The 25,552-nt window shown below is 42.5% G+C and overlaps 1 protein-coding gene across 1 annotated transcript in view; it reads right to left on the minus strand.

Moving 5' to 3' along the window:
- Nucleotides 1-1,496: 1,496 nt before the first annotated feature.
- Nucleotides 1,497-25,552, minus strand: part of LOC311059730 (von Willebrand factor A domain-containing protein 2-like) — a 50,049-nt gene continuing 25,993 nt past the window's right edge. The window contains exons 6-17 of the mRNA XM_084077765.1: nt 21,492-21,689; nt 18,896-19,029; nt 17,336-17,465; nt 15,113-15,168; nt 14,551-14,658; nt 12,620-12,810; nt 11,693-11,965; nt 11,274-11,391; nt 7,112-7,395; nt 5,259-5,526; nt 4,073-4,195; nt 1,497-3,370 (exon numbers count right to left, since the gene is read on the minus strand). Of these exons, the coding sequence (XP_083933891.1) occupies nt 3,228-3,370; nt 4,073-4,195; nt 5,259-5,526; nt 7,112-7,395; nt 11,274-11,391; nt 11,693-11,965; nt 12,620-12,810; nt 14,551-14,658; nt 15,113-15,168; nt 17,336-17,465; nt 18,896-19,029; nt 21,492-21,689 (2,026 nt within the window). The 3' untranslated portion in view covers nt 1,497-3,227. The remainder of the gene's footprint in view (nt 3,371-4,072; nt 4,196-5,258; nt 5,527-7,111; nt 7,396-11,273; nt 11,392-11,692; nt 11,966-12,619; nt 12,811-14,550; nt 14,659-15,112; nt 15,169-17,335; nt 17,466-18,895; nt 19,030-21,491; nt 21,690-25,552) is intronic.

Below are 25,552 nucleotides of genomic sequence, written 5' to 3' on the forward strand. Positions count from 1 at the left end.
CTCTCTCTGTCTCTCTCTCTCTCTCTCTCTCTCTCTCTCTCTGAGCCCCCCCACTCTGAACCCCACACCTCCCATTGTTTGAACAAACCTCTAATTTACATATGTAAGGGAGATTCCCTAGCAGAGAAAAGTGAGAAGCATATCCAGGTATCTTAAAGGCATTTGAAGGTAAACAGTCCTCTCCCGCATTCATTGAAAAACTCCCACCAATCATTTATGTTAAGTGGGTGTATGCCTTGCCCACGTATCCAGGTATATCACCTTTTTCACCCAGTGTTACTGGCCATTTAAAAATATTTTTTTTGGCATAAGTCAGATTTAATCCTATCCAAACCTATTTAAATCTCTTGTGTTACATAACTGACAGACAGTGTTATTTCTATTTAAATAGTCATAATTTGTTATAAACATTTTGGGTGAAATATCATATAGTTTTGTTTTGGATCAGTTTTTTATTTTTCCTGAAAAACTTTAAAAAAATTACATAGGCCATTAGTTTAGCAAGGCGACGATTTATGAGTCAAAAATATAATTTCTATGACAATGTCCATCACAAGCTGGCATGGTGATGTTCCCTGCGTTATATTCATCTAAAATGGGAATAGTCACATGGCGATACTTAAACATTAAGCAGGACGATCAGTGGGGATTCCAAGCTAATAGAAACAGCCTTTCTCTTCCTGGAAAGTTGGCATGCTGAAAGAGAAGCCATTGTTCTCTTGCATCAATACAACTGACTGGTAGGCAGGTTTCTGAACTGTCACAGAATGAGTAGACAGAAACGGTGGCATCTTATAATGAGCATTAGTGAGGACAGGGGCGGCCTTAGTGATCTGGGGGCCTGTTTCAAGAGCTAATATGAGGCCCCTATATGCACCCCACCCCGTTACAATTCACCGGCAACAAAACAACAACACCTTGACAGGTCAAAACAAACACCAGTGATTATTAGCTGCTGCTAACTAGTGGTGTAGAATCATTTTTATTCCATTCTTGCATGAAATTCTTGGGACGTCGGCCAGCCGGAGGCGGGCCCCAGACTGGGATGCCAGTCAAAAAAAAGGACCCCCCTGAGGTTGGGGGCCCGTTTCAATTGAAACGGGTGAAACATAGCAAAGGCCGCCACTGAGTGAGGACCTACTGTATAGGAAGCATAGTGCACGCATATCCAAGTGCCCAGGTGCAGGACAAACAATTCAATTAAAATGAATGAAAGGTTCCTGATGAAGATCTGTGTGCGATCGAAATGTTGAATGGAGCAATAAACAGTGAGGAGCATATTTGGCCAGTGGTTTTGATTGATTGAATACTTTATTAACAGTTTGCTAAAAGTACAGAGGTACCGTTGTCACGTGTCAGGTGACAACATATTGTTGCTGATTGCAACACAAGGATGCAACCAGTTACACTTTCAAAGGCACCACTCTCTTCACACTGGGTGTGATTTTTCATTAGTGAGGACCAATCATATGAATTTTGGTTGAAAATGGGTGCTCCTTTAATCGTTTACCTGGCAATATACTGGGATTCTGATGTAAACACAACTTTATTGGACATAACCTTTTTATTTTTTAATAATCACATAAAAATACATCAACACAATGAATACATCTGAACTGCTGGTGAAATTATATTTAAAAAAAGGGGGAAAAAAGGCCTTGTGCTTCTTCTTATCATTATTAAACAAAAACGATTTTCTCAGAGAAAACAAAACACGCAAATATATTACAATCATAATCAACAAACTTAAGATGTCATCTATGATTGCAATGTAAAGTTTAGCACCATTACCGTGTCCTCTGTTAATAGATCCAGGTGAAACTAATCTTTGGTGTCTTAAATTAGACCTTAATAATTTGAACGGTTCATTGACCAGAAATTAAACTCTGTCTGGATTATATATCATTGAAACAATAAAAAAAATATGTGACATTGATATAGACTAGAACATAAAACATGTACAACTCAGGACAGACAAGCAGTTAGTACAAAAAGTTACAGCTAGTGTTGGGTCGTTGGCCATTCGTTCAAAATGATTTGTTCTTTTGGGTGAACGGGAACGAACTCGGTCCTCAGACGCCTGGCAAAAGTTGCCATTTAGTTCGGCACAAACTGTCGGCCGATGCACACATTGTTGTGCAAATACGTTAGAGCTGTTAGGCTGGCCTGAAAGATCCTGCCAGTGTTGCCAGGTATGCTTATTATAGGCAGACTTCCTGTGAAGTCGCTTGTAAATATTTAGTTGCGGGTTGCTTTTGTTTGGGCTTGTTTCTGAAGTGTAGCTGCTTATTTGGACTTGCTTTCAAGATTGTTATTGAGAATAGCTGATGCAAAAGGGCTCAAGTGGTGAAACTGGTAGTTTCTTTTGGGCTTGTTTTCATAGACCTGGTCGCTTGTTTCACTCACGGAATCGGGCAACACCGGAGCCAGCTCGGACCAAACCTTTACCCCCCTCTCTCCCCACGGCTATCGAGGCGGCTCTACCCAAAGACTGAACCTGCTCGGTTTGTCATCGACGGCAATCTTTCGAGTCCCGACCCGACGACACAGCGCTATCGACGAGGAGAGAGAGCGTCCAATCAGAACGCAGTTTGAAGGCACTACAGTGCAAATGTAAACACTGGAAGAGACATAGACCAAACCAGGTCTGTCTGTCTGTCTGTCTGTCTGTCTGTCTATCGGTCTGTCTGTCTGTCTGTCTGTCTGTCTGTCTGTCTGTCTAAATATTCTCTTTCATCCTTAGTGTAGAATTGAAACAGTGGAAGTCATTGGTACCTCATTGAATGTCATTTTTAAAGTGTTTCTGTGTGTGCGTGTGCGTGTTAGGGGTGGGACGATATATCGATATCGCGATATATTACGATACTTTCTCCCGCGATAAATAATCGATATACTGCCGAAAAAAATCAATATAAAAAAATAAAAAAAACTTTTTTTTTTCTTTTCTTTTTTTTTTTTGTGATACATTGTTTTTTTCCGACTCTGTATTTGTGTAATAACGATTTTGAACTGTTTGGTGCTATTTTACGTGTTTATGAATTGAATACAAGGACTATCGTGATATATCGTTGGTGAAATTTCATGCAATGTATCGTGATATCGCAATATATCAAATATCGTGATATTATTGTTATCGAGGGCCTAATATCGCCACAGATATCGTATCGTGAGATACCCATATCATCCCACCCCTAGTGCGTGTGTGTGTGTGTATGTTATGCAGTGTGTTAGGCGTGGTTGGTTGCATGTCTCCTGCGGTGCAGTTTGTAGCGATGCAGCAGCTCCTGGTGACTTTTCTTTTGTCTGTTGTTCTTCTTGAGAGCAGAAGGTCTGGGCTGGTCTCCTCTGCTGGAGGATCTACTGCTGCTGCCTGGAGACAACATGGTCACATGTATAGTGGTGGAAAAAGTACTCACATTTTTTACTTAAGTAAAAGTATCAATACTGCAATATAGAAATACTCTGTTACAAGTAAAAGTCCGGAATTCTAAATTTACTTGACTAAAAGTACAAAAGTATTGATATCAAAATGTACTCAAAGTACCAAAAGTAGAAAGTACGCATTATGAAAATAGCAGATCTACAAGCTTCATTGTGAGCTTGTAGATCGGCTATTTTCAAATGGCCGAAATGTATACAGAGCTGAAGTGGTTAATGTATGTTTTTTAATAATAATCAAAATCTATAAAGTAGTAACTGAAGTTGTCAAATAATTGTAGTGGAGTAAAAGTACAATATTTGCCTCTGAGATGTAGTGGAGTAGAAGTAAAAGTAGGCTATTGAAAATTGGAAATACTCCAGTAAAGTAAAAATACCTCAACATTTTACTTAAGTACAGTACTTGGGTAAATGTACTTAGTTACTTTACACCACTGATATGATCACATTCACATTCACACATTAAAGATCTACTGCTGCCCGCAGACAACATGGTCACATGCATATATGATCACATTCACACGTTAAAGATCTACTCCTGCCTGTAGACAACATGGTCACATGTATATACGTTGCAGAATAAAGAAAGACGGGGAGAGAGACAGAAATAAACATGTTGATGAATGAATCTTACGTCTTTCACAGTGTGGTCCATCGTAGCCTCTACACTGACAGCGGAAGCCGCTTCCTGATAGGATGCAGGTGCTGTCATTCATACAGGGGTTGGGCTTACACAGGTTCACTGGCTTCTTCACCTCTGATTGGTGGACAGAAAGATCAGGGAAGTCAGCCAATCACCAAAGCACGTAGGACAACTTTTGTTCCGTGACATCATGATGGTTTCAGCTTTGAGAATCTACTCCTACTACTGTCCAATGCTTTGACATGTTTACACACACACACGCACGCGCGCACGCACGCACGCACACGTGCACGCGCGCACGCACTCACATTCACACTCACACTCACACTCACTCTCACACTCACACTCACACACTAATTGTTGTGGAGAAAAAAATACTTTTAAGGAAATTTAAGGAAAACTAAATAAGTTCCAATGTTCAAATATTCGAAAGAAAAGTGTGACACTTTTGTTCAGACAGTAGGACAACTGAGGGGGAGACAGTGTTTGAGAGACAGACAGACAGTAGGACAACTGAGGGGGAGACAGTGTTGGAGAGACAGACAGTGGGACAGCTGAGAGGGAGACAGTGTAGGAGAAACAGACAGGACAGCTGAGAGACAGACAGAGTAGGAGAGACAGACAGTAGGAAAGCTGAAAGCAGGATATCCTGCAGTAGATAGTATATAGGATGCAGGACATAGGATATAGGAGTATGTAGGAGGTAGTATTTCCAAAGATGCTTAATTTAGGAAGATAGCCCAAGCCACGCTTCGCGTCTCCTAAGTGGGCGGCGTCTGACAGCAGATTTTGTGATCGTCCTGTGTTTGCTGGTGCCAGATGTCACAAGAGTGTGTTGCTGGGGAAAGGAGAAAAGAAATGTCGATAAGTTATCGACATTTCTTTTCTCCTTTTCCCAGCTTGGGAATCGACGATAACCAAGTAGCTTTTCTCCTGATTCGCCTCTCTGAAAAAAAGCCATTTTAGTGTCAGAATGTTGGGAAGATTATGTGGCTTGTGACGATGGGGCTAAAGTATCGATCAGAAACTGTGTTCACGTTCACTCTCCCATTTGAAATAATACTCCAACCTGCTTCCGCTCTCCTAAAGAGGCGGCCACCTAATGTCACACAGGAACGGGAAGTAAAAGTCAGTCAGTTCTTCTCATTTACATTTATGTGTCTTGGGTGTTCCTCACCTGAACACAGCATCTGCACCAGAACGTCCTCAAAGTACTTGAGGTCCTCGTAGAAGGGCACGGCGATCATGTGCTCCTCGGTGCCGGCGATCCTCAGCAGCCGGTCCTTTTGCACGTCGCCGATGGCGACCACGAACAGAGACACGCCAGCGTCGCGCAGCTTCTGGGCCGGCACGGCCGCGTCGTCCCCTCCCGAGCCGTCCGTCAGCACCACCACCGCCTTGTTGACGCCGGGACGAGCCCCCCTGGACACCGTCAGCACGCTGGACTGGACGGGCAGGACACGGTTGTTATAGTTAAAGGAGCATTTCACACGTTTTCAACATACAGCCTTTACATACAGTAATTGGTCCTCACTAATGCTCATTGTAAGATGGCACAATTTCTGTCTACTCTGACTGGGGTCAGTTCAGAAACATGCCTAGCTCTGGTCCATAGCCTAGAAGGAGTTCTCCTTTGAGTTCGCCTTTGCGCACGCACCACAAGCTGCACAGCCTCTCGCCCGCAGTAAAAAATAAAAAATACACTTTCGCTACTCACCTAAACAAAGACGGTTTTATAGAGTTGAAAGCTTTCAACTCTACTAAGTGGGAACACTCTGAGCCCCCCACCTCACGTCTAAAATAAACGTTTTGGCCAAAATGTTAAATATTTCACGGAAGGAAAATTTCACTCCGCTGCGCCCTCTACAGATCCGGTCTGTATGGAATTTTTCTATTGACAACTACTGTAGAGTAACTAAAAAATGTTTTCCTTCCGGTAAAATATTTAATATTTTGGCCAAAAAGTGTATTTTAGATGTGAGGTGGGTCTATAAAACCGTCTTTGTTTTGGTGAGTAGTGTGACGGCCCCCTGGGCCTTTGCTATAGGGTTATGTGTGTGTGTGTGTGTGTGTGTGTGTGTGTGTGTGTGTGTGTGTGTGTGTGTGTGTGTGTGTGTGTGTGTGTGTGTGTGTGTGTGTGTGTGTGTGTGCCTTTAACATTCCATTGCAGTGCTGGGTTGGAGTGTGGAGACTGAGACGATCAGTGGAAGGGGAGACACCTGGCCAATTGTCTCCTCACACTATAAAATTCCCATTCTACAACAGTTCACTCTCTTCAGTCCTCTCCAGGTCACAGGCGTGTGGCCACACAGGAGAGCATTTGTGTTTGCGTTCCCTATGTTGAGTTATTAGATTCAGTTCCAGTGGGCAGCATGTTTCCCTGCCTTTATGATTTGGAAACTTGACTTATTACTTAATTACTATTATTTCACTATTTGGTAAATAAACTTTACACTTATTTATGTATTCCTCTGTGTCGTCTCCCCTTTTTTGTTATGGTCTCTGAGCCAGACTGTAACAGTAGTGAAAGTGTATTTCTTATTTTTAGTGCCACATGCGGCCCCCACGTTCACTTAATGCGGCCCGCAGGTTAATATCAGAATATTGATATATTATTGATTTCAGCTGTTACAATTCCTAACATGCAAACATGACCCGCTTTAATTACTTCAGTCTAAAGTAGCTTAATGACTAGTACATAGTCAGTACAGTTACAATTCCATTGTCTTTTTTATGTCCAATGTATTCATATTGAAGTTCATAAAATTAACTAAGTTAATTAAGTATAACTAAATGCAATTTCAAGCCTTCTTGTTAAAAACACATTGCGATTTGACGCATTGTGAGCTTTCAGATCTGCTATTTTTCAGAAAATTTTGAATCACGCCCTCTGACTAATCCATATTACTATAAAAAACTGAAACTATCATTAAAACTAATCAAAATGAATCTAACAACAAACTAACTTAAAACCAATCAAAATTAAACAAGAGTCAAAACGGAATAAAAATGCGAAAACAACGTAACAACCTGGACGTGGAGCAGGGCGGCGCCGGTAGAAGCGGCCCCGCCCATGTAGGCGGCCTCGGCCACGCCCTTGAGCACGGCGGAGCCCGAGTCATGAGCGTCCAGGCTGAACACGGTGCCGGCTCTGCGGCCGTAGGTCACCAGAGCCAGCTGGGCCACGTCGCGGTTGACGTCGAACTGCACGCTGACGCTGCGCACGAAGTCGCGCAGCGCGGCGAAGTTCTCGCGACCCACGCCGCCCGAAGCGTCCAGGGCAAAGACCAGGTCCACCGCTTGGCCCAGGCATCCTGAAACACAAAGTACAACAGTACTGTAGGAGTGCATCCAACTAATGATCCAAATAATTTTGATTGTACGACCTAAGATTCAGAGTTATAATTTGGGATGCAAGGGTTCTTCTTTGACCTACTGGGAGAGTGTGTGCAAAGTTTCACGCAAAAACATAATCTTAACACATTGACTGCCAGAGGTTTTTCTATAACAGGATCAGCCAATGCCAGGAATTTTGACCATTCTGACTCATATTTGAGGACTCACAGAACATTTTGTGTTATGACTATAAACAAATATCTAAAAAAAAAAGCTTAGAATCTCTTCTTTTTTTCTGAAAAAAAAAGTGAGTTGATAGCATGTTCCGTTCTTTAGCTAGAGGTAGTTGAATACAGCTTGGTCTTCACCAAAAACAGACCTTTTTCTTTAGATTCAGAGTTATGAGGGTTTTAGTAAAAGGACACACTTTAGATGCATAAAATGATTTCAAAAGTGTTTGACATTTATTTTGCGCCTTCATTGACATCAGTCATGTAAACAATACTTGTTTATAAAAAGACATTTTAAAAAAAATGCTTTTGATTGTACATTTATCACTGTTTCCAAAGTGCAAGCTTATTTCAGCTCATTTCAAACAACATTATTCACTGTATTTTTTTTTTTCAAAGTGTTTTTTCCCCCAAATAATAAATAAGAATTCAAAGTTCAACAAGTGCAACATCAATACATTCATCGAGAGCTTCCTTTTCCAAACTTTTTGCCCACACAAGTCAAAATCTCAAGCCACACCTGTATTCATAGCAACAAATAGCAGATCTACTAGCTTTTACTGAGCTTTTAGATCAGCTTTTTGTTTTCTTTTATGCCATTTATGATAATTTGTGAAAATAAATAAATAAATAAAAATAAGGTCTGTCTGTCTGTCTGTCTGTCTGTCTGTCAGTCAGGCTTCAGACTGTGACCCCCCCAAAATAATCATATTTGAACTGGGGACCTCATTTTGTTTGAAAATAGCAGATCTACAAGCCAGCCCTTTATTTCTCTCTCTCTCTCTCTCTCTCTCTCTCTCTCTCGTTCCCAACCCGAGATCCCAACCCGCAGGTTGAACACCCTCTTCTAGTGGCCACGTGGGACACATTGTTGCCAGGTTGTGAGAGAGAAATAAGCAACCAGGTCTATGAAAACAAGCCCAAAACAAACGAGAGATGTGGTCGCCTCGCTATCATTACTTTGAAACAAATAAAGAAAAACTTATTGCGATCATTGCGGGCGTCAGTCGCCATGAATCCTGTGTGTGTGTGTGTGTGTGTGTGTGTGCGCGCGCGCGCGCGTGTGTAGTTGTCCATCGCTATGTTGTTTGTGTGTGTGTGTGTGTGTGTGTGTGTGTGTGTGTGTGTGTGTGTGTGTGTGTGTGTGTGTGTGTGTGTGTGTGTGTGTGTGTGTGTGTGTGTGTGTGTGTGTGTGTGTGTGTGTGCGCGCGCGCGTCCGCCTCACTACAGGCTGCTCGCAGCCTCGCATATACACACAAGTTGCGTCCATGGAGTTTTATGGATAAATCCGTGTGCCATGATCGGTGCGGAGCCCAGGGACCCCCTGGGCTTGGAGGTTGTGTATATGGGTGTGTGTGTGTAGTTGCCCATCGCTACGTTGTTTGAAACAAAAGTAACCTCGCATCACCAGTCTTTCCACCTTGGAGGAAAAAACAAAACAAAAGGCGGCCGTCCATGGAGTTTTTTTTTTATATGGACATCACACCGTGTGCCATGATCCCACCGTATTGCAGAAAACTGCTAAAGGTAGGCTAAGGTTATTTTTCCACCGTCCCTGTGCGCGGACTGGAGGTGGACCCTCCGGTGGGGGGTCCCTGGGCTTGGAGGTTGTGTGTGTGTGTGTGTGGGGGGGGGGGGGTGCGGATTGTGTGTGTGTGTGTGTGTGTGTGTGTGTGTGTGTGTGTGTGTGTGTGTGTGTGTGTGTGTGTGTGTGTGTGTGTGTGTGTAACAAATGTAACCAAATGGACCCGTACGGGTCCATTTGGTTACATTTGTTACACTCTCAGAGTTAAATGAAACAGTGAGGATTTGTATCATCTTACCGTGTGTGTGTGTGTGTGTGTGTGTGTGTGTGTGTGTGTGTACACTCAGCGATCAGTGAGGGCTGCAGCCAGGCAGGGGGAGAGAGGCTGCTCGCTCGGTCGGATCGCTCGCTCGGATCAAACTTGATACAAACAGATAAAACTTTCGGTGTGATAGAGATTGGCGGACCCCCTGACCTTATGCAGCTTCAGTGCTTTGTAATAATAGGTTTTGTGGTCTAGATGGATGATATTTTGTGAAGATGTGCCTGAGGGGGTAATCTGCGCATTGTGCTGCATGTTTGCTTGCCACGGGTGCTGCTTCCTTACTCAACACAGGCAGCCGCTTGCTGCTGGGATCAAACTTTCAGTTTAATATGACTTCATGTGACTTTAGTGTTTTGTAATAACAAGTTTTATATTATCACTTGACCAGATAATGAGATTTTACAACTTTTCTGTGGTCTAGATGGATGAAATTTCTTGACAATGTAGGGAATGACTTAATCTAATGTAAAATACAAAAAAGACCACTTTGCGTAGATCTACGCGATTGGCACGCTGCGGCTTTAAATAGGTTCGCGTAGATCTACGCCATTGGCAGTCAATGTGTTAATATATTTTGTGGTTACGGCCGAAGACTAACATTAACAAAATAGTGGAAAAGATGAGTGTTAAACTGTTGCAAAAAAAATGTGCTCTTGAGCGTGCTCTTACATACTGGGGGAAGTGTACACAGTACACATTGCCTATCCTTATTGAAAGGATCATGCTGTTCCCACCCTATAATGGCCTATGTCAAGAGTGTGACCTATAAGCCATTTTATGCCTATTTTGTGCCTAAGTCAGAGACAATGACTTAGGCAAAAAAAAGCCCACGTCTGGAGTAAGTCACTTACTCAAGAAATGATTTGGCCTAAATCAGTTTTTTTTTTTTTTTTTACTTTGTCTTTACTTTTCAGACAAGAACAAAACATACATTCAGAATAGACATGACAGAAAAGGAAAACAAAAAACAAAACAGAAAAATACAATAAAGTACAATACAGTAAAATAAATGAAAAAGGGAAGGAAAGAAAACAGAGGCGGGGGTATACACTATTTACTCTTAAACAAATACCATTTCTCCCATCGTTTCTCAAATATCTCTGTCAAAACACAAATTGGCCTAATTAATTTAATCCTCTTATGTTACATAACTGACGGACAGCGTTATTTGTATGTCAATAGTCATATATTGTAATAAACTTTTTGGGTGAAATGATTAAGAAATCATAGTTTGTTTTGGTCAAGTTGTTCTATTTTCTGAAAAACAAAAACAAAATGCCATTACGTTAGGAAGGTGATGTAGTTGCAGGGTGATGCACTTTACCAGGTGAGCTACCAGGGTGTCTAGTACTAGTTCTGTAATCACTTTCAACCTCCCCTCCCTATTTTGGGCATGTCATTATAGGCAACATTTTTTATTAATGTTTGTTTTATTTTAACCAATCTGTATAGTGCATTATGGAAAATAAAACATACAGTAATAGGATAGAGTGCAGAGGTTGGAGGTGGTCTCCCTACTCTCTTCCATTGAGACCCTGTGGTCAGGTAGGACACCTACTGGTTGACAAGTAGTACTGCATGAAGGTCACGTTTAAATCATCCTCTGCTATAGTGGGCTTTCTGTTCGGGGCCCTGGGTTCAAATGCCAGGTTGGACACAAATGTAGCACAATGCAGCTTTAAGTGGTCAAGTGTAGAGAAATGTACACTCGTGTTTTATTTTAGTATTTAGTACATTGAGTTAGTATGAAATGAACTACAGTATACTGTAATGTACCTTGGCTGTCCACACTGCAGATCTTGGCCTTGAGCTCAGAGATCTTGGCATTGAATCTGTCCGCCGTGGGGTAGGTGAGAGTTCGCTGGGGGTTGCCGGTGATGTTGTTGAGCTGGCCCTGTAAAGGCAAGGCAACAGATACTTTTAACCCATTAAGACCTGGAACTGTGTCATTTTTGATTTGAGCTAAAAAGCAGCACAGAGTGCCGCGCTACGAGCTTGTAGATCTGCTATTTTTGAAAATGTGTGTAAATCTTTGAATACATATATTTTTAAAGCGAACATTTTTAACTCAAATCTTTGCTTCTGGGGGTCCCTGGAACAAAATATTTTGATGGGGGTCGGCAGCCAAATACATACCCACCCACCCTCCCCTTACCTTTAAGGATTCTGGCCCCACCCACCCACCGTCCCCTTACCTTTAAGGACTCTGGCCCCACCCCTATGAGGAAGATCTCTCTGTCCCGGGCGTACTTGGCGGGCTCCAGCACCTCGTCGGCGGAGCGGCTGGCGGTGAGCAGCACCACCACGCGCGGCAGGTCGTCCGACACGTCGGCGAACACCGGCGCGCTCAGGAAGCCGTGGCGCGTCACGTAGCGGAGCGCCAGGCCCGCGTTCGTCTCCCCTCCCATTGGCTGGAGGGCGTCCACGGCGTTGAGAAGGCCCCGCACGTTGCCCGTGAACTTCCCCACCTGTGGTGAGGGAAGAAGTTAGGTTTATTTGTTTTACTTGAGTAAGAATACCACAATGTTGAAATACTCTGTTACGAGTAAAATTAATGGCATCAAAATATGCCAATATGTCCCATTTCACACGTTCTTTCGAAAGCAGGGCTCTTCAACAGGGGGTCCTCAGAGTTACTACAGGGGGTCTGCCAAAAATCTTTGTGTGATAGGAACTACTTCTTTTACAGCTTGTGTAGGAGAGACAGACAGTAGGACAGCTGACAGACAGACAGTATAGGAGAGACAGACAGTAGGACAGCTGAGAGACAGACAGTGTAGGAGAGACAGACAGTATGCTGAGAGACAGACAGTGTAGGAGAGACAGACAGTAGGACAGCTGAGAGACAGACAGTGTAGGAGAGACAGACAGTAGGACAGCTGAGAGACAGACAGTGTAGGAGAGACAGACAGTAGGACAGCTGAGCGGGAGACAGTGTAGGAGAGACAGACAGTAGGACAGCTGAGAGGGAGACAGTGTAGGAGAGACAGACAGTAGGACAGAGTTGAAAGACAGACAGTGTGGTGGGAGAGACAGAGAGCAGGTCAGAGCTGAGATGGAGACAGTGTGGTAGGAGAGACAGAGAGCAGGTCAGAGCTGAGAGGGAGACAGTAAGCGCCCACCTGGGCGTCCACGCGCGCCTCTCCGCCAAACACGGCCAAGCCCACTTTGGTGGGCGTGTCTGAGCCGATGACGGCCTGCAGGAAACGCTTGAGGAAGGACTTGATCTGGAGGAAGCCCTCCAGGGTGATGGTGGTAGAACCTTCCAGCAGGAACAGCAGGTCCACCGAGCAGTCCAGAGACAGAGCAGGAGCTGTGGACACACACATATACTAATGAGACCCACCTGCTGCCTCCATTGACAACACATTCTCACAGATAGGCGTCAGTTATTTCCGCTCTGTCATTTTAACTCCCTAATGCGTCACTATAGGACTACAAAAACTAAAAGGCACGCACAGGACAGCTGCCTCGTGGCTTATCTGGTAGCAGCACTTGACTGGAAACCTCCCCTGATCGAAATACCACAAAATTGTTTTGTTGTTAGTGTTAGGTTTAGGCATCATTTTAGGAGGTTAGGGTTAGGATTGGGGTTAGGTTTAGGCATAGTTTTGTCAGCATGCAACGTCGCCATGGCGCCCCGTCACGTCAAAACTTGACTTTCAGGGCGTCCTGTCATGTCAAAACTTGACTTTCAGGGCGTCCCGTCATGTCAAAACTTGACTTTCAGGGCGTCCCGTCATGTCAAAACTTGACTTTCAGGGCGTCCCGTCATGTAAAAACTTGACTTTCAGGGCGTCCCATCATGTAAAAACTTGACTTTCAGGGCATCCTGTCATGTCAAAACTTTACGTTTCAGGGCTACTGACAGAGCGGCAAAATGTGACGCCTTGGGAGTGAGAACGGGTTGCCATTGATGCTACAGTAGCCAATGGCCAAGATATGGCTACCGTTGTTATGTTACATGCATTTATTTGTCATGTTAGCATGGGTTTTATCGCCTTCTATGGCTGACAAGGGAATCAGTTTTTTTCAGTTTCATCGCCATTGGTTATCAGAGTTCATGTGACCAATAATCCTTTAATCAAGGGTTCATTAGTTACACCTTGTAGAACTAGCGAGCTGAAAAACTGCATTTGCCTGTGTTTGGATCTCATGGAAGCGTTGTTTGTGAGTATCTTTGGATTATTAATTCATTATAGTTATTATACATTATAGTTTGTTTAAAGTTGTAAAAAAAAAAGAGACATTTCATGTTCTATTATTTCATTGTACATTTGCTTGATTACAACATTCATAGTGAATTGATTTGTATTTTGAATTGATGTCATAAGTTCATTGTATTTCATATTTGCCATTTCAAATTGTTACATGGTCCTTTTAGTATTTTACAGTTTCACACTCACAGATTTAATAAACGGACGTAACATTTTACATTCAAACAAAGAGGACGAGTGTTTGCGCTGGTGATGTGTGCTCAGGACAGGTGCCAATCCTTCTCATGTTTTCACTTAGGTTTGTTTTCTTTGACCACCATGTTAAGAATGTAATTTAGCTATAGCATGCTATTTAGATAGATGCCAGGTTCAGTGTTTACCTGGTATCCTATAGCTTCAATGTACATATAGTTATTCCAATAGTATATTGTTTAGACTGATGCTAGGTTCTTGGTTTACCTGTCATCTTAGTTTCTTGAGGCACTACACTGTCTCTCTGCATTCTATGTGATTACCTTGCTTAGTGTAAGTCCCTCTTGATAAGAACGTCTGCTAAATGCCTAAATTATAAATAGTAATTGTACATTTATAAGTCATTTAGGACTAGTAACTAACCAGTAATTACTGATTTAAGCCATGTGATTAACCCTAAACCTAACCACAACCCCAAACTAACCCAACCTAAAAAACTTTTGTAACCATATATTACCCTGTTCACATGAAAATGGTCCTAACAATGCCGATTTGTATAGATATACTTGTGGGGACATTAAGGTTCCCACCATAAGTTTTATAATTATTATAATTATAATGCTGAATAATGTAACAGTACAGACCACAGTGTGGGTCTCCTCCATATCCAGGTGGACAGACACAGTGGAAACTCTGTGAACCTTCTGACACACATGTTCCACCGTTTAGACACGGCTGGGAGTCACAGGGATCTGCGGGACAGAGAAGCAAACGCTTTCTAGAGTCAGGGTTTAAATAAGAAAATATATGTCTGCTGACGGGCCGAAACCAGCTATCTAAATGTTGTTGTTTTTTTCAGGACATGAAAAAACAAAACAAAAACGGTTTTGTTCATCATTGATAAGAACAGCTGAATGGACCTTCAAGCTCACAATGAGGTTGGAGGTCAAAAGGGGGTGGAGCCTGGAGTCAGCAAAAACAGCTAACTCCACCCTCCTTTGGTGGAGTTAGCTGGTTTAGCAGACAGTTTGAGGATCCAATGGAGTTAGCTGGTTTTGTCAGAAGTGCTTTTTTAATACTTTTCATTGGCTCAATATTGTTTTAATCAACACACAGACGTAAAGGGAAAATAAAAGGAAAACAATTGAGCTGGTTTCTGCCCGACAGCAACATAAGCAGAAAGAGACAGAAAGAGAGAGTGTTTACCTGGACAGATGGTTCGATGGCAGACCGTCTGGTGTCTGATGTAAACTTTGTTGTACCTGTATTAAGCACATACACACATGCGTACACACACATGCACACACACGCACAAACGCACGCACAAACAAACGCACATAGCTGGACTCAGATGGAATCGACTCACTTGGAATAAGTTATTGGCTGTTATAGAGTAGAAGAAGAACACAGCCAACAATCCTAAATCTCTAAGCATTCACATTACAAACAGCATCTGTATCCTTTTACAATACTAGACCATACCCGGTCGACGCATCCGTGGGGGGATATACGCACATGATCTGGCAACCCGGGAGCCAGTTCGTCCCATAGCTGGGCAGCCCCGTAACCATGGCGACAGTGTTTTACACAAAAACGCTAATAAGAAGCTGTGATTTGATGAAATCGAAAAACGGGCTTCACAGTTAAGTTCAGATGGTAATGGTGAATGGCTGTGTGCAAAATCAGAGCAATTGGTCCAGCCACTGAGGAGAACCGGGTTGTGACACCACTACACTCAACACTACAGAGGTTACTAGAATTATAGTAGGATTACACCAATATATTCTACATAATACAACATACAACAAATAGTCTGCTGATGTAAATGCAATCACAGAAACTACTGTTTAACTATTGACTGTGAATGCTTTGATTGACCAAACAGGATCACCTATTCAACATATATCTTAGGCTCATCCGCTCATAATTTATCTCTGCACTCCCTCAGTAATTGCAACTGCTTCCATAATAGTGTTTCATTTTTGTTTAGCTTTTATTTTATTATTGCACGTTTTCAATAGGTGCTGTTATCGTTGCTTTGTGGCATTTGCTACACTTGCAATTTTTTACTTTTGTTATGTTGTTGCATGTTGTTGACACCTTACTGCTACTATCCTGGACAGGGCTCCCTCGAAAACCAGATTTTGTATCTCAACAGGATTTTGCCTGTGTATAAATAAAGGTAAAAGGAAAAATGCCTGTGTCTATGGGAGGTGTATGTGTGTCTATGCCAGTGGTTCTCAACCTGGGGGGGTCCCCAAATGATTTTGAGGGGTCCCCAGATGATTAACTTAATGTGCAACATTGTTTTCTCACTCATCAGTAAAAAAATCACACCCTGTGTGAAGGTAGCGGCGCCTTTGAATACATTATGTCATCGATATGTGTTTATAATGTGTTTATAGCCATGTGTCATGTGAAGCTTGACCAATCACTTTGTTGACGGGTCTGACCAATCAGAGCGTCGACGACAGATAAAGTTAAATTGAGGATCTAACTTTAAATAACTTACCTAGAAGGAGACTTTAGCCAAATAAAAATATATACAAAAAAAACCATGAGGAAATAAAAAATAAACCTTGACATCATAGTGATGTCATGAATAGTCCCCTTGCCTGACAAATCACAACCTTGACGGGCCTGACCAATCGGAACCTTGACGGGCCTGACCAATCAGAACCTTGACGGGCCTGACCAATCAGAACCTTAACGGACTCTTGGATTCTCGATCGTCTCTATCAAACCATTCTGTCATAACGGATGACTGGGTCCCGAACTCAGACTTTCTATACATTCACCCTTCATCTGTTCTTGTATCTTTCTCTTTCTATTCGTCATATTAACTTTAAATAACTTACCTAGACGGAGACTTTAGCCAAATGAATAATAAGATGAAGTCATTGTCATCGTTTATATAGACATCGAATTCTATATTCATGACATCATAGTGATGTCATGAATAGTGACCAATCACAACTTTGGCGCACCTGACCAATCAGAACGTTGACGCACCTGACCAATCAGAACGTTGACGCACCTGACCAATCAGAACGTTGACGCAAAAGCCAGGCATAGAGGGCTAATATCCGCTCTATACCTAAAGGTATAGAGCGGCTAGCGCCGCTAAAAAACACATACAGTGTAAGTGTATACACTATACAGGCTATCTGCACATTGCTAAAGTCACAATTTAAGGACTTTTAAGACCTTTATACTATACTAATAATACTATGTCTAAAGTAATCAACCAATTATACTATAAAACATTGTCAAACATTGGCCAAATTGTGAAATATTACCTGATAAGCCCCAAGCTACAAGCTCCTTGGTGTGGAAAAGAGTCAAACTAAATGTAATGCCTCAACTCCTACAATTCCAAGTGCTTGTCATGATGGAGGGTCCCCAGTTCAAATACGTTTTTTTTGTCACCTGTAGTAAGGGCACGTGGAGGTGTACGGGGAATAGCCTTTAGAGCCTTTCCAACACATGAAGTTGCCCTGCAGTTCTTTGACGGTCTCCAGGGTCTTCCTCTCACATGGATACGTCTCTACCTGACAGCCTGGAGACAGGAGAGGAACGAGGGATGATTCACAGTTAGACACGAAGGAAGAGAAGAGGAGGGATTTAGGGGCCGAGAGAGAGGTAGAGAGGGAAGGGACTCCCTCTTCCTTTGGTGTGTCGCCCAGGTGCAGCCTAAACCCTAACCTTTAACTTCACAAAAACTATGCCTATAATCCTAACCTTAACCCTAACCTCACAAACACTATGCCTAAACCTAACCCTAACCTCACAAACACTGTGCCTAAACCTAACCCTAGCCTCACAAACACTGTGCCTAACCCTTACCCTAACCTCACAAATACTATGCATAATCCTAAACTTTACCCTAACCCTAACCTCACAAACACTATGCCTAACCCTAACCCTAACCTCAAAAACACTATGCCTAAAATGGTAAATGCCAATGGTGCATTTATATAGCGCTTTTATCCAAAGCGCTTTACATAGCCTGTGCATTACATTCACCCATTCACACACACATAGCGGAGGAAACCATGCAAGGCACCAACCTGCTTATCGGGAGCAATTAGGGGTTCAGGGTCTTGCTCAAGGACACTTCAACACTAACTCTGGGGGAGCCCCCCAGCCCGGGATCGAACTGGGAACCTTGAGGAACCTTAGAGGCCAATTTCTTTTCTAAATCCATTTTTGTGTATTCTTATGTCTAAAGTCCCTAAAAGTCGATGTATAATTACTTCCTGTAAACTCAAATGTACTGCGTGATGACATAGATAGACCTTTATGAATATAAATGAATGTTGATTTCATTCACCGGGTTTGTTTCCCATAGCTCTCGTTCCTCCACTCGCACCTGACTTTAATTAAGAAGACACTCTTGGGCTGCAAAGATATTTATCTAACTCAAGTTGACAGCCAGACGGAGCATTACTCGTTTTAAACTTAAACATTACACAAAAAATATGGATTCTATAGCAAATTCCATTCCATAGTAAAAGTTTGCGTGTGCACGGAAGACGAAAATGTCATTCGCAGACAAAACGCAGGGGTGGCCTTACACTTAGACAGGCACTTGAACCCTAGCATCGCTATTCTAGGGCGAAAATAACAGATGCTAGTCGGCGTTGCGCCGCACTGTTATTTAGAGCCCTTTGGAATCCAGTCATCTAAGTCTTAATTGGTTAAGTTACCTGCATTACACAGGAGTGGCATCACACACACGGAAGGTACTGAGAGTGTTTCAAAGCCCACCTCTTCAATATGGCTTTCCCCAGCTAACTACACACCCCCCTGTCTCACCATTCCACTGTTTTAATTGATTTTATTCCCTAGTCTTATCCTTTTCTTAGTGTTTATATTCCTAATAAAGTTGATTTTGTCCCCCCTCCCCACCACCCCCCATGTAAAGCGTCTTTAGGTGCTTAGAAAAGCGCTGTATACATTTGAGATATTATTATTATTATTTGTTACCTGCAGGCGTGGCATTACACACACTGAAGGTAGTCAGCGTGGTGTACAGGCCATTGACAGCGTCGTGGAAATGCTCGGCGAAGAAAACATGGCTCTCCATGGGCTCACTGGCCAGGGCATGAAGCTCCTCCCACCTGGAAGACGGAGAAAGACATGTAGAGAGATGACCTGCAAGGCAGTCAAGGTCATGGCACCTCCGTACCTTCAGGACGTGATCCACTCCTTACACCCCTTCGAATTCACTCAGATCAGCTAAATAGGTGTCTGTCCCTCCCTTATCTACAATTTACAATTACCTGCGAGTCTACAACACCCTGGTCAACGCTCCAGGCATCGTAGACTCATTCTCCCTCTTGACTCCCAAGCTGTGGAATGACCTCTGACCTCCCCTCCCAGTCAGAACTGCAGACTCATTCTCCATTTTCGCCACATTTTGAAAACTCACCTCTTAACACATGGGGTGCCAAAACCGCATTTATACGGTTTTGCAAAAGGTGCAAAAAGTGACGCGGAGTGCCAAAACCGTATTTAAACGGTTTTGGTGTCTTTTTGTTTTTTTCCACACGGGAGGGGCTAGAGCAGCTCTGGGAGTACCCATTGTGATCCTGAGAAGGATAGGCCAGATGGATCACCGGAAAAAAAAACATGGCTCCCCATCCGCTTCCTGTCTATTTCCTTCTTTAAAACATCTGTATCTCCGAATCTGTTTCCGGTGGGGAAAACCGGTCATGCGCGATGCGCGATCCCTCCCCGTTGTAACTCGCGAGTGAAATGTTATCGTTCCAGGATGTAGCCAGGGTCATCGCGCTACATGAATGCATGCTTTTTTTTACGTGGATTTGCTCGTCGTGGAGTCTAGAGCTTTAAACAGCAAAGCGCAGTCAATGGGGAGAATGCTGGCACCTACGGTAAGTTGTTATTAAAAAAATCAGGCACCCAATGTGTTGACTCCACCTCACCCCCCCTAGCACTCACCTATTCAGACTCCACCTCACCCCCTAGCACTCATTGTGTTGTACTGTTTAGACACAACCAATAAATACTGTACACTGGAGAGGGATATATTTCACAGACTGAACAGCCTGCACAGAAAGCACAATACATCATGTTTCCAGTTATTGCCACACCTCAAGTGCAAAGTATGGGGGCTTTAGGGTCGGGAATGGCCTCTAACTGAGGTCTCCTCAATAAACAAACAATGGTGTAAAATAAATATAAAAAGGATGCTATTATCTAAAAGTAATGGTATTCACAATATCAAACACTATTAGTCTGGCCATGCCAGGCTACCAAACACTGGCTACATGCCAATGGCTACATCCAAGAACAGTTTCAACTCAGTGTGGCCTTGTGGTTAGAGTGTCCGCCCTGAGATTGGGAGGTCGTGGTTCGATTCCCTGGCCGGGTCATACCAACGACTATTTAAAAAATGGGTCCCAATGCCTCCCTACTTGGCCCTCAGCAAGGCTTACTTACTTGTCATTTGTTGACAAGGGTTCATGACATTTACTGTATGAACTTACTTAGTCACTCTGGATATGAGTGTCTGCTAAATGCCTAAGTTGTAAATTATAGAGACAGACAGTTGACACTAGAGGGAGCTAGAGTTCAGTGTAAAACACTCTTTAACCCAGTGGTTCTCAAATGTCATGTCAAGCACCCCCAAAATTATATATATATTTGAAATCTATACAATTCATAAAAATCCTTTGAAAATAGCCAATCTACAAGCTCACAATTGTGAGCTTGTAGATCGTCTATTTTCAAATGGCCAAAATGTATACAGGGCTGAAGTGGGTAATGTATGTTTTGTAATAATAATAAAAATCTACAAAGTAACTAGTAACTAAAGTTTTCAAATAATTGTAGTGGAGTAAAAAGTACAATATTTTCCTCTGGGATGTAGTGGAGTAGAAGTAAAAGTACAGAAAATCGGAAATACTCCGGTAAAGTAAAAAAGACCTCAAAATTGCACTTAAGTACAGTACTTGAGTAAAGGTACTTAGCTACTTTACACCATGGGTTAACAAACTTTTCAGCCCGCGACCCCAAAATAATGCGGTCATTGACTCGCGACCCCACCTAACCCTGGAGGTAATTTATGCACATAAACTTTTTTTTTTAAAGCATTTGTAATGTATTAAAATGGTCAAATGAACTATTTGTAATCATTTTAGATTGTATTTCATCCATTCTGTTGAAAAAAGAAATGAAATGTTACCAATGATACTAATGAAGGCTCTGTTCCATTTAGTGTAGCACAGTGGTTTCCACGACCCCCATAACTCTGAGAGTGTACAAATGGAACCAAATGGACCCTTACGGTTTCCATTTGGTTCCATTTGTACACTCTCAGAGTTACACACCTGTAAGGGGCCATTTGGAAGGTTTCCAGTGGGCCAACATGCACAATATCAGCACCCTGACTGTTTGACCAGAATGGAACAGAGCCTTCATTAGTATCATTGGTAACACCTGTGAATGTCTTCATAATATGGCTGCTGTGAATAGGGCCTATTTCGTGACCCCACCGTCAGTGTCCCGCGACCCAAAGTTGGGGAGCCCCTGCTTTACACCACTGGTCCATCAGACGTACCTGGGGTACCGCAGGCCCACAGCGAACAGCACCACCCCGCTCTCCTTCAGCTGGGCGGCCGCCCGCGCCACGTTGCCTTGGGAGCGCCCGTCCGACAGCAGGATGGCCATCCTGGCCACGCTGGAGGCGTTCCGGCCCCCCGGGAAGCCTTTCCTCAGGAGCCACTTCATGGCCAGACCCGTCTGGGTGCTGCCCCCCCTGCAAAGCACACGCATCAAAGGGAAAAAAACACAGGTTGAGTCATAGTGAATCCAATCCACAAGCTTCCAGTGTCACATGAGGCCTTGCGGGAATTATGGGCATCACTTCCTGTTGTCGGTCATTCAATTCATGTGATTAGAGCTTGTTAAAGGTAGGGTAAGTGATTTACTTTGGTTAAAATAAGTGTTAAATATCTCTATATTCTGATAGTACTCATTGCTATAGAGTGTTTGTTCAGTAAAAGGAGTCTCCTTGTCTCTCCAGCTCTTTATAAAACAGAAAATGCATTTTCGTTTCAGTTTCATTTACAATCTTATCTAATCAGGATAGAGAACTCAATCAGGATATAGATTAAACAAGTGAAATTGGAAGTGATGACATTAAGAAATGAGCAGACACAATTGGAACTGGAACACTATAAAAATGAAGCTTAAAAATGGGTACTTTCTCCTGATTGGCTGAGATTTTGACACCTACCGGAAAATGTATTTTCTGTTTATTAAAGAGCTGGGAGACTCCTGTTACTGAACAAACACTCTATAGCAATGAGTACTATCAGAATATAGTGCTTTAACCTTTTAACAAAATACCTTTTGTTTTAACCCAAAAATATCACTTACCCTACCTTTAAGTGACTTCATTGCTTGATAATTAAACGTTGATCAGTAATTCAAATCAGCTGTGTGGAGGAAGATCTTGTAGGTAAGTAGGCAGACTAATGTATGCACTGTATACGGCATATGCAGCATAATACGGTAGAACACACCACTGAGGATGTGTTCCCACATTATTGTTGACTGATTTGATCCCTCAAATATATTGGATGACTAACAGGTTCTCAGTGTTCATTTATACATGCATGTGTAACACTGAGAGTGTGCAATTGTAACCAAATGAACCCTTTGTTTGTTTGTTAAAATAAAGTAAGTGTAAATTGTATTGTAAAAAGTGTATTCTGATAGCAATCGTTGCTATAGTTCGGTGTAACCTGTCAGAATCTCTTGATCTTGAGGACAACAGATAATTATGGTCTGTTAAAGGGATATTTCACTTTCAAAAAAACGTTGGGTCATTTTATCGTCTACTCAGGCTTTTGTGAGCCTTTGTGAGAATATTAAAAATAAATGAAAAAAGTTATTGAAAAAACACAGTCTCCTCACGTATTAGAAGGACAATATCAGTCACCAGAACTAAGGACGGGTGTTTCTGATGAATCTAACATTGTTAAAATGGAGTTTGAACTTGAAGTTACAATGGGTTTGTGTAGGAAGGGGGCGTGTCTGATAAACTGAATATCAAATATCTAAATACTGAATCAAGCAACTTAAAAAGTGTCTGGAAGGCTGACAAAAGCCTGAGTAGACAATAAAATGACCCAAAGTTTTTTTGAAAGTGAAATATCCCTTTAAGTTCTTGCTCTTGGAGGTTGAGGCTAATTATCTCTGAACTATCTCAGTCTGTCTGTCTGTCTGTCTGTCTGTCTGTCTGTCTGTCTGTCTGTCTGCCTGCCTGCCTGCCTGCCTGTCCTTCATACACAGACAGGAAGTAATGCGTGTGCCAGGACAGGCATAACAGATGTCATTACATTGTTCACCTGCTAAAGCAAAGCTCTAGTTTCTAGCTAAATAAGTCATTACATTAACTTAGATAGCATGCATGCACACACGCAGTGTGAACAATCTCCAAGAAAAAACTGCGGTAGTGTGGCAGACACACACACACACACACACACACACACACACACACACACACACACACACACACACACACACACACACACACACACACACACACACACACACACACACACACACTCTCCCTTATCTTTGACCTGCCAGCTTAGCTCATCTTATCTAATATCCGGTGACCACCCACACCTAATCTGAAATTAATTTGTTTTTCGTTTGCAGAGCCCACAAGTAATTAGTTTCTGCCTGTGTGTGTGTGTGTGTGTGTGTGTGTGTGTGTGTGTGTGTGTGTGTGTGTGTGTGTGTGTGTGTGTGTGTGTGTGTGTGTGTGTGTGTGTGTGTGTGTGTGTGTCTGTGTGTCTTTGTGTCTGTGTGATAGCTGATTCAGATGTAGAATTTATACAAATATATTCAAAGTTAAGAAAAGACAGGAGGCCTGATTTGCTTCTGTAATAGCAGTGTAGGATTTTTCTATCTCTCTTATTTAGGATAAGATAACTTAAACAGGGAAAGTACAGTGTTGTTTTAGATTTTAGCATTGGCTATTCAAAAATAGCAGATCTACACTCAGTGCCACGCTATGAGCTTGTAGATATGCTATTTTTGAATAGCCAAAGTATAGAATAATATAAAGTGGTCACACAGATGCGTTCCTGGTTTTAATGTGAGATTTTTGTGAGGGTGCCTACCCTAGGGGACACGGGGAGAACATGCAAACTCCACACAGAAAGGCCCTTTCGCCAACCCCACCTAGGGTATGGGCACTGATGACGCGGAGGAGAGAACACGCCCACAGCGCCCACAGTGTCCCCGGCGTACTATTAGTTTTATTTCAAATACGATCATTTTAAGCCTCCTGCACTCTACTCACGTCCTCCATTCCTTTCTTAGTCCCGCCTCCAAGTGAGGAGGAGAGGGTTAGATTTGAGTCTGGAGGACCGTTCACACACACACACACACACACACACACACACACACACACACACACACACACACACACACACACACACACACACACACACACACACACACACACAGTGTTGTGTTCAAATGTTTAGGATATGATCAGATCTTAGAAGTCTGTGACACAGCTTTTAGACCCCATCTCCCAGACGGCGTATATTCCATCCCATAGCCCATAGTATTATTTATAAAGAGTCATTTCAGAGCTCTACAACATTTAACAGCACATTTTACGTAATACTTCGCCATACAATGGTGCCGTGCGACACAAGTAGTGATATATTTATTTAATTCAAATTATTACATTTTTATAAATAAATACATTTTAAGTTTTGCTTAAAATGACACCAGGTTGAAAGTAGTTATTATTATTTTGTTGTTGTCACGGTCCGCTCCTCGGATCGTGGACTGTGACTTTATTATTTAGCCTTTGTCTGACCTTTTACGGTATGGACCCTTTTGGACCCTTTTGGCCACTCTTCCTGTTGTATTGTTTCCCTGTTCTCCTTGTACCTTTATTCTGTAGTGTCGTCTTGGTGTTTCCTGTCTGCCCTAGTTGTTGTTTCCTGTCCTGTCTCACCAGTATGTCTTTGCGATTGTAGGTCACCTGTGTCTTGTTCTGTTACAGCCAATCATGTGTTAATTGTCCTTTGTTCTCACCTGTGCCTAGTTAGTCCCTGTCTATTATATGCCCCTCTGTTTCCAGTCTGTGTTGGTTCATTAATGTTGTTGCAGTGTTCTGTCTGTTACCTTGTGTTGCCGTGTATTCCCTGTTTAGTTAATAAACCCCCCTGCATCTGTATTGCTCTGTCTCCGCTCACTGTGTGCGCTTTACAACTCTCTGCCCCGCACCGTGACAGTTGTTGCTTTTTCTCCCCAAGTTAGTCCTTGTGGCAATTAATTCCTCTCCACACACATGTGTGTGTTGTCACTAGGGGTGGGACGATATGGATACGATATCTGTGGCGATATTAGGCCCTCGATAACAATAATATCACGATATTCGATATATTGCGATATATTGCGATATCACGATATATTACATGAAATTTCACCAACGTTATATCACGATAGTCCTTGTACTCAAATACAGAGTCGGAAAAACAACGTATCACAAACTAAACTTTTTTTTTGAATATTGATTTTTTTCGGCAGTATATCGATTATTTATCGTGGGAGAAAGTATCGCGCGATATCGATATATCGTCC

This window comes from Gymnoscopelus microlampas (assembly GCF_963454915.1).
Source record: "Gymnoscopelus microlampas genome assembly, chromosome: 14".
Lineage (NCBI taxonomy): Eukaryota > Metazoa > Chordata > Actinopteri > Myctophiformes > Myctophidae > Gymnoscopelus > Gymnoscopelus microlampas.